At 33.7% G+C, this 17,321-nt stretch overlaps 1 protein-coding gene across 1 annotated transcript in view; it reads right to left on the bottom strand.

Moving 5' to 3' along the window:
- Nucleotides 1-1,828: 1,828 nt before the first annotated feature.
- The window catches only part of LOC126821742 (homeobox protein Hox-A1), a 39,481-nt gene continuing 23,988 nt past the window's right edge, over nucleotides 1,829-17,321 (bottom strand). Inside the window, exon 2 of the mRNA XM_050550230.2 lies at nucleotides 1,829-4,850. Within this exon, the coding sequence (XP_050406187.1) occupies nucleotides 4,513-4,850 (338 nt within the window). The 3' untranslated portion in view covers nucleotides 1,829-4,512. The remainder of the gene's footprint in view (nucleotides 4,851-17,321) is intronic.

Here is a 17,321-nt window from a genome sequence, read left to right as displayed (position 1 = left end):
TGGCAATCCAATGCAATATCAGTCCATCTATTGAAATACCAAAACAGGTCTTTTATAACATAATATCATAGGTTATAGTTTGATCGTTTGGTCATCGAATGTAGTTCAGTTGTCGCCTACCCAAAACACCAGTGACATATCTTTCAAGTGAGTCGCATTTCAGTCCATTGATGCCAGTGGCTATCGTGCTTTAAACCCCGTTAGCCATCTGGTTAACATTGACTAGACAATAAAATAATTCTAGTTATTCCGGAACCGATTTTTTCTTATTTCAATAAATGTACAATAAAACAATAATGGAAACAATATATTGTACATTTACCATAATCGAGGAAAGAACAAAGCAGCTGCATAAAGAGGCCATGGTTGCGGACAAACGCCTAAGACTTAAATTATTGCAAAAGGAACTTTTGTGCTTTAATTCATTTATCAAACCATTCCATGTCCCCGCAGGAAGATCTCCAACTGATGTGTCAATCTCGTTGATTCCTGAAAGTCAAGAACGGTTTCCAACTAATTGTCAATATTAATAGAAAGTGCCTTAAAGATAATGGTATGACTATCATGAGTCATTAGGGCAAATTAGGCAAATGAATTTATTGTTTGTCTAATAACAGCTTGTCATTTATACTTTACACTTCAGAGACAGACCGAAAACTGCCCTCTACGGGGTGTCACAAACCGTTAAGGTTAAATAATTTGATACCAAAACGGACATGGGGCGGTTCTGACAGATCATGAAAGCTAGAGGATCAAAGAGAAATACAAGATAATCATGTTGCATTGTCTTCTCACATTAATCTGAAGAATAAACAGAAACGTACCCAAGGGGAATTTAAATGATTTTACGTTTTCCTAATAGGTGACAATACGCACATGCCCTTTTTTCCAAAAATTAAATGCATGTTTGGATAGAAACATTGCTAGGAAATTTTTTTGATATGTTTTATCATAGTGTTGTATACGACAGGTGGATTGAAGACATTCAGTAGGAATTTGGGTCGCAGTCATAACCTAAATCCCATGCTATATTGCATTAAATGCAGGGCCATGTTAACACATGGGCAGTTAGATGCTCGGGGCCCCACGAGCACAGGGGCTCAGTCTTTACGTTTGTGTTGATTAAGCTTTGCTGTATAGCATGTTTTTTAATGTTTAAGCACTGATTTGGTTGGAAGTACCAATATATTAAATATATTTTTAATTTTATCGACCATTTACATTTTTATTCATGCGAGTGTGTAGATATGGGCACCCAAAGCACTGTATTATCCGGGGGTCTATAATGCCGTTGTGGTTGGGATTGGATAGAGTGGGATGGGATGCAGTGTGGTGTGGTATGCCGTTTAAGGATGTGACATTTGCAGAAAAGTATAAGGTTAGATTTAACCACTGAATATGCATGTATTTGGCCAAGGACGCCTGCATGGTCGCATATATTTCAAATACACATGTGCTTATCTTGTCTACGGTATCACCCTATATCGGAACAGGCGTAAATTTCTATTTATTAGTAGTAATATGTATCTGAACAAGCGTTAAACACCTTTGAGGATAGATTGCCGACAATTGCTTGCTCTTTCTCCATTTTAGATAGAGCGATAGGGTTTAACGACACAAACTATGTCATTTTGCGAGTAACATATGGTTCAGTTTAATTCGCTTACACGTAGCAGTGGGATGATCTAAAACGCACGTGTTAAACAATTCGGCGGTCACCCCCCCCCCACCTTTTGCATACATATTTATGTTGGTAATTCCAGGAAACTCTCTGTAACCCCAGATAATCTTTGTGTGAAATAAATTAAATAATCAGTTTATTCATATTTTAAAATGAAATTTTATTCCTTCGTTTGAGCAATTTATATACAAACAATAAATACAATGTCTTTTGAACATAATATTACGAGAGGATGGGGGTTAGCACTTCATGTAATTTATAAGCAATGACAGTGATAAAGACTAGAGTTCGGCAGTTGCCTGAATATGAGGTCAGTAATTTCATATATATATATATATACATGTACATATACAGGTAGTGGGGTAACAGTCAACAAGACAAGTTAGGCATTGTATAAAATAATTCCTAGAGATACTTCTGCACGTAAGAAGAGTTACCGGACATAAACCCTTAAAACAATTACCGGACCTAAGCCCTTAAAGTGACAGTCTCTTAACAAGAGTTACCAGACCTAAGCCAAGTGACAGTCTCTTAAAGGGAGTTAACGGTCCTAAGCCCTTAAAGCGACAGTCTCTTAAAAATGAAATACCGGGTCAATTTTCTTGAAGTTACAATTACTTACAAAGTTAACGAACATATATTAAAATCTGCCTTCCTTCGTACGCAGGTGCAAACTTTTCCACAGATCTATATTTTGTGTAAGCTGGGCCGAAACACTAAAATCGCTACAGATGGTTAATTTATGATCCAGTCTATGTCGACAACCTACAGATTTTCCCCTAATGATCTTCAACATTCTTTTTCTTCATAACTTAATATTCTGCTGCCAAAGCTGCTAAATATAAGTTAATTTATGTCCCAGTCTGTGCAGACAAACAACAGATTTACAAAAGCCATAGACATTCATTTCAAGTAAATAACTTAAAGGAGCCAAATCGCTAATATTTGGGACCTATAAATTGACACAAATGGGTCGCAACACATATAATAATGTAATATGAATGTATATAAATTGAGTTACATTCGATCGTTTCCGTCTTTACTCTAATCTAAAATCAGTTATCTTCGGCGATATACGCCAGAAGTCTCAATCGAATAGCGTCTTGTTATTCCAGTCAACACCAAGAGTATTTATTGCGCATGCTCTCCATAAAAGAACATGAGGTCACCGTTTGAACTGACTTGTGGAATATGTCTAGCTGAAACGCATTATGGTACACGATTCGTATACCAACAGTAAAATGTTTATTTTGTCATAAATATTGGATATCAGAAGCCCATCTTTTCCCGGTAAGATTACAGCATCAACGTCCATTTAAGCTGACAAATAATTCGTGTTTTCTATGTTGAAGACTTTGGATGATACTGAGTTAGAGACTTAGCTACTTTAATGTGCATTGCCAAATTGATTAAATTGGGGATTAGGGTATAATTTAATAGCGTAAATTCAAAACAAGACTGTCGTTTTAAAAAATCACAAACTACTGAAGCGTAAACTTTGAATGATAAATATATTTTATTGAAGGGGTAACGAGTGGTGTGTTCTCGGAGACATCTGACTGTATATTTTAAGGGCAATGTTTTATTGATCCCAAGACAATCATATTCTCTTCAGTTAGCTGAACTGACTAGCTTTAGGCTAAAATGTAACCTATTCTAGCACACATTCTAAACACAAGTGTCACTTTTTTTCTAATGAACAAGAAGACACTACAACGGAACAAAGTAATGGATATATATGTTTTCATTTACAGAGTTGCGTTAAACACAAATATCAACTCTGTAATATTTCACTTTCGATTTGAGATCATTTTGTTAAGTATATGTACGTAAAATATACAGTTGTGTATATTCAGAACATAAAAAGGCGAGATGCACATTCAACCGAGTGATATACGCGAACTTCTGGTCACCATTTTGTGAATGGTTTACTGTTAGAGCAAAAAAATCAAACCAAAAAAGCATGGATTTTCATATTGTGTTGAATCAAAGATATTTTGCTTAAATGTTTTTAAGCAGTAATGTCTAAAGCAATCGTGCCATATTAGGTCATGTGTTTCTAATGCAAAATGGAAAAGGCCGTATAATAAACGACATTTTAAAATCTAGAAAACAGCACATTCATACATATACTAATTTTGTGGAATGTTGAAACAAAACATAAAAATTCAAACAAATATAAATAAATAACATCATTACTTAAGGCAAGCACAATTTTTGCGCTACATGTAACCAGGTTGGCGTAAATTGTCTAAAAGCATGAAAGAGGGGAATAAAATAATAAGTGGGGATTTGCTGAGCATTTGTCGAAGAAATCCAGTTTCTTAACAATGGCGGATAACTCACTTCCTTTTCCGCCTAATATAGGCAAACGCTCAACACTAAATGACACGTTAAACAAAATTATCGCAGAGAAAAAGAAAAGACTGCGTTGTTGAAAATACCATCTCCAAAAGAAAACAAAATTATGAAATAGAATAAAGTAAATGAGCACATAGTTACAGAATCCATATCGTATGCACTGTACATCCGTTGCTTCGCGGATCCAATTCTTCACACTTGTTCTAAGTAGCTGGCTAACTTATAGATTCTTTCTATTTCATGTATATATATATATAGCCACTGGAGTTTGTTGTTGTTATTTATATCTGTAGTGTGATGTCAACGAAGGCCATAACGTGCACAACAAATTATTTAGTCTACCCGAACCTATTTATACATAGACGACTGCTTTTGAAGACAAAACAATGGGCATTAGGACAAAACAAAATCACAGAATTCTAAAAAAGAGAATTATCGAGGGGGTTATATAGGGGAAGAAACATATTGTTTTATCGTGTATCGTGACACATGGCTAAATTTGGCACAGTTAATGCATCTAAGGTCAACTGACATGTGTCCACACCTGATTTTTCGAACTGAATTTCGCGCATGCGCTTTTTCTGTTTCATTCGTCGGTTCTGGAACCAAATCTTAACTTGTGTTTCATTGAGGCCAAGCGAAGCAGCGATTTCAATTCGCCGCGCACGGGTGAGATACTTGTTAAAATGAAATTCCTTTTCTAATTCGGTTAGTTGTTTATTTGTAAAATTGGTTCTCCCGGAGTTTGGCGCTGCTGGGGTCGTGGTAGTCGACGGTGGTGTGTAGCCATATTCACCAGGTTTTCCAGCTGAAATTATATAAACAAAAAATATATTAGCATTCATAATCTTGAAATCTCATTTAAGAAACATTTATCAAGGAGACGATGTATTGAATTAGGAATATGACAATTAGTGAAAAGCGACGATAGCGCACTCTTTGAGCAATTTGAACTCCCCTCTTTCGCATCATTAATTGAATATTGAAAAGAAAGTGTGTTCTAATTTCCTCGCTAGTCATATATCAAAGTCAAAATTTCTGTTTCGCATGCGTTTTGCCATATTAATTCAGACAGTGTGAACTTTATCGCCGAAATTTCTCTTCAATTCTCCGTCTGTCCTTATGATGAATACGTTTATGGTCATGTCAGTTGGCCCATGTGACACAATGCACGAGGAATTCTCATTAATCTGATTTTGAACATATAACCCAATTGAATTCTTGGAAACTATTGAATATATCGCGTACAAGATATAATAATATAGAAATATAGAAGAACTGGTAGTTTATATATAAACAACCAATAATTTCAATATCAGTTGGTCTACAGGGAAAGGGCACCTTATTGCCCAATAAACGTTTTAAATATAGAAAATATCTTCTCTCATATTTAATGAACTGTTATAATAATCTAATTACGAAAATGTTAGCACAGAAAGCCTGTATAAAGAAGGATCTGGACAATCTAATCAACACTATTTTCGTTCCGTGTATTCAATTTGTCCCTCCATTAAAATTGTAATGGAGGTAAAAAAAAAACCACAAACGGAACGAAATATTTTTTTTATATAAAATTCTAATGTGAGCTGGTTGCATGGAAAAGATTTTACAATTATTATTATTTTTATTAAAGATAACAGAGAAGGCGACATGAAACGAATATAAACTTCCTTTAATTGGTTCTTGAAAAGGGATAGCGTGGTCTATGTTTCGCCCCTCACCCATGCCCCCAGATGCTTTTGCATACAGGATAGATGAAGTATAACGCTTTAAAACTTAGCAATATCTTTCGGTGTCTCTTTCGCTTAAATTTCTTTCCTTGACATTATAACTAATATTAAATATTCTGAAAATGAGATACGTGTATTCTCAAAAGTTCGCAAAAATTATGACAGATATTGAATTTTTGGAAATAAAAATCTATTAAACGATAGTCTTAAAGGGTAAGAATCCTTTCGTCTCTTCCGGTTTCTCTTCATAGGTTAATTTTGATCCACCTTTCGTTCAATGACGCGTTTGTGGTTCACAAGGAAATGTAGCAAACTATATTATTCAAACATTATGAGGTAAATATCTTAATATGTATATTTTGGTAATATTTTTATTATTATATATACCACATCAATAATATCACCCATCAATCAAATGTCAGGGTGTGTCAATTGAACAAAAGAAATAAAAAAGGAGTTTTGCTAATTTATTTGCAGATATTTATTTGCCTATTGGTTAGAAATTGTCAGCTTGTCAAAATGGCGCTGTATATATTGATGGGTTGGACTTCCCTTTTGATGTGAATTGTGGGATTTAAAAAAAAACATTAGTCAAATATATTGACGAATTAACATTTATATACATGAAACTAATTATAGAGTATAATTTTTTAAATATGGCTAACATGTAAGCTGTGTGCTTAATGTCTTAACGTGAATGGAGGGGATGTTTCCCAAACGGTACTTGAATTGATTGACGAGTAATATTTTTGATCATTAAAACAACTTTTCTTTAACGAACAAATAAAGTAGTCCATACATATAGAATTTTAATACTTGTACATTGTTGTTCTACATTAAAATGTTCTGTTTATTATCAATGTTCTGTTTATTGTCAATGTATCTTGCAGAAAAGTAATTCTATAAATGATTTCTTAGGGGCCGCCCTTGAACTGATAGTTTTTTTTAAGGCTTACCATGTCAGTGTTTATTTTTTCTTTTTCACACATTTTTCTTCAATGTTTCTCGTTAAAACACAAGACACAATTCTATGGAACACAATTACAGTTTATTACTGGGCGATGTTTCAACACGGATTCTTTAATCTTTATTAAGCAAATTATAGGTATGTGTGGTGTGGTCCTCCCGCACATACTATTATAATTATAGCTATGTGTGGTGTGCTCCTCTTATATATATATATACTATTATAATTAATTCAAATAAACATCCAAAATAATATATATCACCCCAACCCCAATGCCATTAAAAGTGCCGTTGAATTCTCAAACAAAATACCCAAATGAGTTCTAATGACCGGATATTCACCGCGATGGATTGAACTAACAGTCTGATATAAATGTGTTAATAGAAAATGCTAAGAGAATTGCACTTTCATTATAATGAAATGAAGTATTTTTTATATTTTTTGTATTCTTAATCAATCTGTGCATAGGGAAAATATCGTATTAATAATATCAGCAGCGAATAAACAGCCGAAAACAAGTCCGTGTTCTTGTAGAAAAGCAAATAATGAACTCGCATGCTTAACAAAGACTATCTAGCAATTGATTACATTATGCAAATAGTGTATTAGTTACAATTGAATGATGCAATTGTTAATGACACAGAACAACAAATCATAAATTCTATTATATTTGTTGACTTTTATTAAATAGATTTAATAACCATTGTAAGAATGGGTGAATAGGAAATTCAATTCAAATAAAAACCGTGTAATGACGTATTGATTTTTTCACTGTTAGATTTTAGTCGTGCATAATACACATCACTTCTTACACCCGTTGTCATTCATATTTCTACAATACGCTTTCTACACGAATAACTCTTGTACAGATATTTTAGCTTAAATGTTCCATCGATTACCTGTTAGCGTCGGCTACTTCAAAGTGATTCAGGTGATTGCATTGTTTACCCACCTCGCTAGTTGAAAAAGACCTTGACAGCTCATTTGCATAACGGCATCAAATTTCATGCTTGATTGTGGTTAGTTATTGACAAAGAGCTCTTGGAGTTAGATTAACACGCGTGTACAGCCGATTTCCCCCGGTTCTAATACAAACAAGTGAAGTGGATACCTGAAGACCAATAGACAGCTAATCCACTCTTCAACGGCAGGTGCGATATGGGTGGGGTATGGTGGCCTTATAAATAGCCTAAAGCTATCATGTAAAGTCCACTTGGGTGGTTTAATATAGAAGTTGATCTGTTTCGGCGTAATAGAATGAAATACCCACAACAAACCATAAGTTAAATATTATACAAAATTAAATGATACAAATTTGCTGATATGATTTTGAAGACGTACAAATGGGTTTTTATGAATCCACATTACTAAAAATCATTTTTCATTAGAAAAAATGGTCGTTGTGTCAAACGTTATACTTCATTATATTTAAACAATTTAATTGAAATTAAATTACAATTTCGTTTCGCTTTTATTTCTGACTTTTGCTCTGAATGTAGTACAATATCATAAATAAAACGAAACGAAATTGACATCTGATTTTAACCGAATTCAATAAATAAATAAAAATAACCGATGGAAGAACAATGTTGTTATCAAAGAATATTTGGTAATGGCTTATTTATTTGTAATATATTAGAATAAATCCTAGTACTACAAACAAATAATACTAAATACGTTTGTCCTGCGTGTGTATAATTGACTTCTTTTTGTTGAGATGAAATTTATGGCAGAGATATGCAAATGAAGCAGCTTGCTTTTCATTGTCTTCTCGTAATATCTCGTCACTTAATTAGCGAGATCGTGTCCCGGGCCGTCTGCTACATAAATTCAATGATATCATTAGAAAATTAGTTTCACGGTGAATATGTTTCATGTCACTGATAGTATTATCTGATAATTGAAATGTACATTGCTTCGTCGGCTTATTTTGCTACAGGTGCCTGCGTCAATCTTACGCGTGCGGAAAGTCATCACATGACAGAACAGCCCTCACGAACTTGCCACCCTCATGCGTCTAGAAAAAAGGAGAGACTAAATTACCCCCTGCCATAATTAACAACATATTCGGATATAAATATCCATTAAAATAAGAAGTGATTTTACGAGAAGCCATATTGGTTCACATATTGCATGAACCGGAATTAATTAGAAAATGTCAATCACGGAGATGCAACTAATTTACATAGATGTAAACATATCCGTTTTACATTTCCTTCATTTCCGTTCGACATTTTATCGAGATTTGATCAAATTAGGGGTTTAGGTGACTCGATATAAGAAATAATAATTTTATCAAAATGTTTACAAATTGTAAAATAGCGAGAGAGCTAATTATTGACATTGGCATGGGTGGAAAATAAGCACTATATCGCGCGCTAAGCGACGAGACAAATTTGAAGTTTAAACATAAGATCTGCAAATGGAAACTAGTCTGTAAATGTAATACTCTTCTAAGTAATATACGATCTCGCACGTCATAAGGTAATTTGGATAAAAACATAGATAAAAAAGATTTATCAAAATTTCTAATAAATATGTGTCGGGGTAATACATGTATACGGATGTGCTTTAAAGTCATAGATCTAATTAGGGTTTCACACTGCGTAGCTTGTGTGAAACACTATTGTTTTTGTTAAAATTATTATTCTTATTATTATTAGGGTTTCACACTGCGTAGCTTGTGTGAAACACTATTGTTTTTGTTAAAATTATTATTCTTATTATTATTATTCTTCTTTTGTTTTGAGTAGATCTCAGCAACTGATTGTCGGATCGTTACGATTTCTTCGGTTTTATCGGAAAAGTGGGTGTGACTTAGAGGATAAAGCTATTTTGAACGTTCTGCGACAATGCGAAATGTCCGAAATCACCGAAGCTATCGTTTTTAGAAATATTGCAGTAATTTTAACAATAATCATTGGATTTTAACTTTCGATGCATTTTGGCATAGCCGGAGACGGGGCACATAGCTACGCTACTTTTGATTTTTGATTTTCGGCAAATCTTCGCAGATATTAGGCGCTAAATTTAGAAAATTTAAATTTTTACAAAAAACTTTTTTATTTATGAATATTTTTTAATCGTGTTTTACACAAATATAACGAGTCCTCTGACTTGGGCAAAAATGTGAAAATTTTTTGTCTCGGTAATTTTCCTTGGCCCCCATTGGCTAATTCAGTTTTTCAGTCCTAGATTAATTATTTATTGTTCGATTTGTATAAAACAAAGTTCATATGCCCCGTTGTCTCAATTGTCATTTTTTTTGTTACCAATAGTGTTATCTGTCGGCACCGGAAGTGGCGTAAATTGACAAAAAACTACAATTTTGACAGTTAGGTACCATTTTTCGAAAGCAAATATTATTTTTTTCAAATCTGGTATAACTGAAATTGTGCGCCCTTTAAAGGCGCACAAAATGTTGGGACCATTTTTTTTAATTTCGATTCCGTTTTTGGGCTATTTCGATTAAAAGGTGAAAAAAGGTGTAAAATTAAGCTATTTACAACCCATCCAGCGTTTTCATATTTTAAAATATTACTTCGTAACTTTCATAAACTCGTAGCAATAATCTATACGGAGAGAATGTATGTGAAAATTAATTTGTAATATGCGCAGTTGCCGAGAAATGGGCAATTTTGCATGAGTCACTTTTTACGCTAGTTTGCCTGTAAAAGAGTCAATTATTATTCGATTTTCATAAAAGTGACACCATTTGATGTGTAATGTCAATTTTAACTAGGTCAAACCAATTTAACATTTTCAATATCACCGGAAATGACGTAATTTGGGCAAAAATTGTATTTATAGCCTTCGAAACCAGTAATTTATTCAAATGAGTCATATTTGTTATTTGTTTAAAATTTTGATATTTGATTCAAATCAACTAATACAATGAACCCTTACGATCATATAGATATCACAAAATGGTTTCTAACTTGTTCAGTTGCGGAGAAATAGGCAATTTTCAACAGGTCACTTTTTAAGGTTTTTTTGTCAATAAAAGTGTCAATTATTATTCGATTTTCATGAAATTTTCACTGTGTGATACATAATGCCATTTACGATATCATACAAGTAATTTAAGATTTTCATTATCACCGGAAGTAGCGTCATTTTGGCAAAAACTGTATTTTTAGCCTTCAAAACAGATATTTTATTCAAATGAATCAGATTTGTAATGTTTTTAAAATTATGATATTTGATTCCAATCAACAAATAGAATGAACTCATTCGATCATACAGATACCTCAAAATGGTTTCTAACTTGTACGGTTGCAGAGAAATAGGCGATTTTCTACAAGTCATTTTTCAAGGTTTTTGGTCTATAAAGGTGGCAATTATTATAGGATTTACATAAAATTTTCAACATGTGATGATGCTATTTCTGATTTCATAAACCAATTTAACATTTTCATTATCACCGGAAGTAATGTAATTTTGACAGGATCACTGACATGTAGCAAATGAATTGATTGCTGGATTTGGTTGTTTCTGCGTCCATTTTATTTCATGTGTGCAATGCTTATGTGGAAACCTGTTTAACGGTTTCATTGGTACCGGAAGTGACATAAGTTCAAGGGTAACGTGGCACCGATGAAACCCGTCATTACTGCTTCGCAGTTCTAGTTATTCTTCTTTTGTTTTGAGTAGATCTCAGCAACTGATTGTCGGATCGTTACGATTTCTTCGGTTTTATCGGAAAAGTGGGTGTGACTTAGAGGATAAAGCTATTTTGAACGTTCTGCGACAATGCGAAATGTCCGAAATCACCGAAGCTATCGTTTTTAGAAATATTGCAGTAATTTTAACAATAATCATTGGATTTTAACTTTCGATGCATTTTGGCATAGCCGGAGACGGGGCACATAGCTACGCTACTTTTGATTTTTGATTTTCGGCAAATCTTCGCAGATATTAGGCGCTAAATTTAGAAAATTTAAATTTTTACAAAAAACTTTTTTATTTATGAATATTCTTTAATCGTGTTTTACACAAATATAACGAGTCATCTGACTTGGGCAAAAATGTGAAAATTTTTTGTTTCGGTAATTTTCCTTGGCCCCCATTGGCTAATTCAGTTTTTCAGTCCTAGATTAATTATTTATTGTTCGATTTGTATAAAACAAAGTTCATATGCTCCGTTGTCTCAATTGTCAATTTGTTTGTTACCAATAGTGTTATCTGTCGGCACCGGAAGTGGCGTAAATTGACAAAAAACTACAATTTTGACAGTTAGGTACCATTTTTCGAAAGCAAATATTATTTTTTTCAAATCTGGTATAACTGAAATTGTGCGCCCTTTAAAGGCGCACAAAATGTTGGGACCAGTTTTTTTAATTTCGATTCCGTTTTCGGGCTATTTCGATTAAAAGGTGAAAAAAGGTGTAAAATTAAGCTATTTACAACCCATCCAGCGTTTTCATATTTTAAAATATTACTTCGTAACTTTCATAAACTCGTAGCAATAATCTGTACGGAGAGAATGTATGTGAAAATTAATTTGTAATATGCGCAGTTGCCGAGAAATGGGCAATTTTGCATGAGTCACTTTTTACGCTAGTTTGCCTGTAAAAGAGTCAATTATTATTCGATTTTCATAAAAGTGACACCATTTGATGTGTAATGTCAATTTTAACTAGGTCAAACCAATTTAACATTTTCAATATCACCGGAAATGACGTAATTTGGGCAAAAATTGTATTTATAGCCTTCGAAACCAGTAATTTATTCAAATGAGTCATATTTGTTATTTGTTTAAAATTTTGATATTTGATTCAAATCAACTAATACAATGAACCCTTACGATCATATAGATATCACAAAATGGTTTCTAACTTGTTCAGTTGCGGAGAAATAGGCAATTTTCAACAGGTCACTTTTTAAGGTTTTTTGTCAATAAAAGTGTCAATTATTATTCGATTTTCATGAAATTTTCACTGTGTGATACATAATGCCATTTACGATTTCATACAAGTAATTTAAGATTTTCATTATCACCGGAAGTAACGTCATTTTGGCAAAAACTGTATTTTTAGCCTTCAAAACAGATATTTTATTCAAATGAATCAGATTTGTAATGTTTTTAAAATTATGATATTTGATTCCAATCAACAAATAGAATGAACTCATTCGATCATACAGATACCTCAAAATGGTTTCTAACTTGTACGGTTGCAGAGAAATAGGCGATTTTCTACAAGTCATTTTTCAAGGTTTTTGGTCTATAAAGGTGGCAATTATTATAGGATTTACATAAAATTTTCACCATGTGATGATGCTATTTCTGATTTCATAAACCAATTTAACATTTTCATTATCACCGGAAGTAATGTAATTTTGACAGGATCACTGACATGTAGCAAATGAATTGATTGCTGGATTTGGTTGTTTCTGCGTCCATTTTATTTCATGTGTGCAATGCTTATGTGGAAACCTGTTTAACGGTTTCATTGGTACAGGAAGTGACATAAGTTCAAGGGTAACGTGGCACCGGTGAAACCCGTCATTACTGCTTCGCAGTTCTAGTTGTTGAATAAAATCATTCTCTCGACATGAAACATTGTAATTTTTGTATATGAACTGACTAGACAATTCCAATCGATCATAGATATTCAAATTTGACTGTCTGAAAATCTGAAACATAAATTTTATACGTTCACGAACACGAGACATCAGCATATATTTGTCTAAAAAGACAACTCCGTCATGATCTTTCAAATCCCTTCATAAATATTAAAAAAAAAACACCTGTAGACCCCAATTCTATATAATTAACCGTGGGATTAATATTTTAGAACATTTTTGAACTTTTTACAATTTAAATACAGATTCAGACAGAATTGAAATGAAATGGGGTTTAACGTCCTACCGCTCCGCTCCGAACCGGGCCAACGAAGACGGAGATTCAAACAAACAGATTCTAAATCAAAATAAACCTCCCAAAACATCAAAATCTTCTCCTTTTTAACCAGATTAAAGTTTAATTAATAAGGATTATAGAAGAAAATATCAGTTCTGAACGGCTCCCCTCCCAAAAGACCGACCCTATACATGTGAGCCATCCGCATAGGGGAATGGGATGGGGTGGGGTCGTTGCGCGGGATAACTTTCATCATTATTGTGCGTTTTAAAATACAAAGCACATACAAATTTGAATACGAATCAATGGTCATTCAAATAGAATTGACAATAAATAATGAAATTTGAAATCATGTACAATGAAATTCTATAATACTAAGATAAACATGGTGTTATTGTTATTAATGTGAGTAACTACCATTGATTTGGTGTAATAAAGTTATAGGAATATCGAAGCATTTATTTAATAAATCCTCCAGGGAATTGTCGATATAAATGCATTATCTGACAAGAAAATTAACATAACATAACAGTCGTATCGGAGGGGTTTTTTTCCAGATAAATTCAACAAGTCATTAATGAGTGTTGATTTGTAAAAATCACAGTGGAAATATTGGGTCGCCCTTTGCAAGCAGCACTTTCTCACCGATATCTAAATATTTTTCTATATTCATTAATAATGGTTCATCAATCATTATTGACAGATTTTGATCGAGTTGATTGCCTTCGCTTAATTAATTTATCCCGAAATACCTCAAAGTATCAATTAAGGCGTTGTAATAAAATTTACTATATGGTTAGATACAATTTGACATGCTTTTAAATACACATTAAAGTAGCATTTAACCAGTGAGCAGTTGCTGACACCAAAGGTGGGGGTGGGGTGGGGGGTGGAGTGTCGCGCTTCGAGCTCTAGCTTGCTATCTTCGTTTTGATCCCTAGTGTGAGCGTATGTGGCTTGGAGATAGGTGCGCCTTCTCAACCTCGAAGGTTTACTCCGGGTACCCATGTTTCCTTTCACAGGAAAGCCCCCTGCGCGTGTGCTAAGATAATAAGAATGAAAATAAGACAACTTGTCTGTAATATCACCCTCGGTGGAAGCGGACGTTAAACACTAAGCTAAGAACAACAGCAACAACTACTGACACCTAATGCCCGGTTACACTAATCACCGACAAAATTTGTTCATTTTTTATTAAATCATTTAAGTTTTGGTTATGATGTGTAGAATACGCATATCTATAAAATATATTTCCTTGTCGAACACCTTTTACAGTATAGTCTGTGCGCTATTGACAATAAAAGCTCTTGTCGGATCTCGGCTGTGATTGTCCGATCGTTGTAAATAGACATTGTTTGGTGTTGGACATGGAGTCTTGGTCCTTGGACATATAGGACAAAAAGGATCTCTCTTATATGTGATTTATACAATTTAAATCCACTCGATATATATAACTAATATCAATATTAAAATTTGTCATCATTTTAAATAGATTTAGAAGGATGGGTTTTAACTGAACGGTTAGTTTCACTTTACTAAAAACGTACTTCTAGAAACATCTCCTACTGATAACTCTGACAAGTCGTCGTTTCATCTACCAAGTTGTCCGATTTTGTAACAATCTCCATTTTTGACCCAACGATTGCAATTTGAAATACGAATGATTGTGACACACGTGTATCTTAGTCATTTAATTAAAGTTTATATAAATATCTGAGATCATGAATGTAGATATAGCTTAAGGCACTCGTACTGTCGGTATTAACGAAAATGTCTGCCATGTCAACGACACATAATCGACATCTTAAACCTTGAGGGTGTGTTGACGTTGTAGGACCAGAGGCATTTTCTTTTCAAATTTGAACTGGAATTAAAGAGGACAAGTCTTAAGGGGTCCAAATCTGTAGACAGTTTACCTACTCAGTATTGTTAAGATATTAAAGATAGCCGGAAGTTAATTAGAGTAATAAACACCGAACATGGCGTTTGACTGGTGACAGCAGAAAACAGACGAAAGCATGCACCAATTAATAATAATGCCAACAACAAAAAAATTCCAGAAAAAGAATATTCCCAAAAACATTTTTATCCATTACGATTTAATAAGAATTATCGAGAATATGATAGCCTATAGTCTCCATCGATCAATTATTACTATTTACAGAAAAAAAATGGACTGGGGTTTAATGTTTCGTCAACACAATACTTCGATGGTAATTTTGAGACGAACGTAAGGTAATCCTGGTTTCTATGGTTACGTGTAGGAGAATTCTGTCCGGAGAGCGGCGTTTCCGCCTATTCTTCTTCGGTATCCATCTGTCATAGGTCATTTAACATGCACGGCTATATGTTTTTGGTGCTATTCGAACAACTTGCCACATTTTCTTTGCCAACTTCGCTAGCGCCACCCCTGTCAAGTGAAGGCCCGGACACCCCAGTCCACAAAACGTACCCCGCACAGAAATAATTTATATTCTTACGCAATTTATATAAGAATTCTTTTGCGGTATAACCTATATGTAGTCTACTTTTCACACTATACATTAAAGCGACCATATTAACAGGCATGATGTTGTGGGGGTTTTTGTTTTAGTTTATTTAAAATAAAATGAAAAGATGATCATATTACAGTGGGGGCGTTTTGAGTAATATTTTTTCTACGTTGTTTTATTGAACTGTAATTATTATAGCAGTGTTGATATCATGTCAATGTCAATATTTCAAACATTATATTAATGCACTACTAATGATAAGAGTCGCATTCAAATATTGACTTGCTTCTTATCAGCTTAAACCAGATTTCATATATCTTCGAGGTCTGGACAATATTTCATCGAACAAGGCAGATCTGCGTGCGTCTGGATGTTCACGATTTCTCTTAGCGTATTGCTGTGCATGTCTGGCACTGGCCTCTGAGCGACAAGCGTAAATTAGAAAATTATAAAAAAATATCAAGTCAATACGGACGTCAATATTGTTTTTGAAATGGTAATATGATAAGACCCAGCGCGAAAATAAAATTACTAGCTTTATTGTTCCCTGCTAGGACAATATGGCGATACCTCTTAGCAACAATCAAGTACGCCAAAGAAGCTATTAGAGGATTGAACGATAAAAGTAGGCACGTGCCTTTAAATTAAATACACACTTTGACACCTGATGTTATGCAAAATAAATACAATTAATTCTAAATCGATTTTCTCCCTCAAAGAACACAGTTACGCAGCAATTTAGGCTAAATATTATGTACTGCTCTTAGACATACATGTTATGAATACGTTAATCACATTACCAAATACTTATATTCACAACGATTTGTTCTATTTATTTCTTAAATCCGCCATTTTTTTTTAAAGGCATAGACTGTTGAGATCAGGGCCCGATTTCAATTAACTATTTGAACTAAATGTTTTAGTTTTAAGTTAAGGGGGGGGGGGATAAATAAAGATTGTTTTAGAGCACTATAAAATTACGTTTGGTTGAGTTAGTTATATCACCTGCGATATCACCCTAGGTGGATGCGGACGTAAAACCCCTAGTAAGTTAAAGTTATCTAGTTTCTTAACAGCGCCTACTTGCAGACATATCTTAACACAATGAATACGTTTCTCACACTCCTGTCATGATCATGTACATTTCTTTTGCTCAAATGATTTTTTGTGTCCAAAGTGACGTTTCAATAATTATCTTCTATATTGCTGAGATGATATATAGCCCCGC

The sequence above is a fragment of the Patella vulgata genome, chromosome 5 (assembly GCF_932274485.2).
Source record: "Patella vulgata chromosome 5, xgPatVulg1.2, whole genome shotgun sequence".
In the NCBI taxonomy this organism is placed as follows: domain Eukaryota; kingdom Metazoa; phylum Mollusca; class Gastropoda; family Patellidae; genus Patella; species Patella vulgata.
Note: the sequence above shows the minus strand (reverse complement) of the source record. Positions and strands in the feature narration are given on the sequence as shown.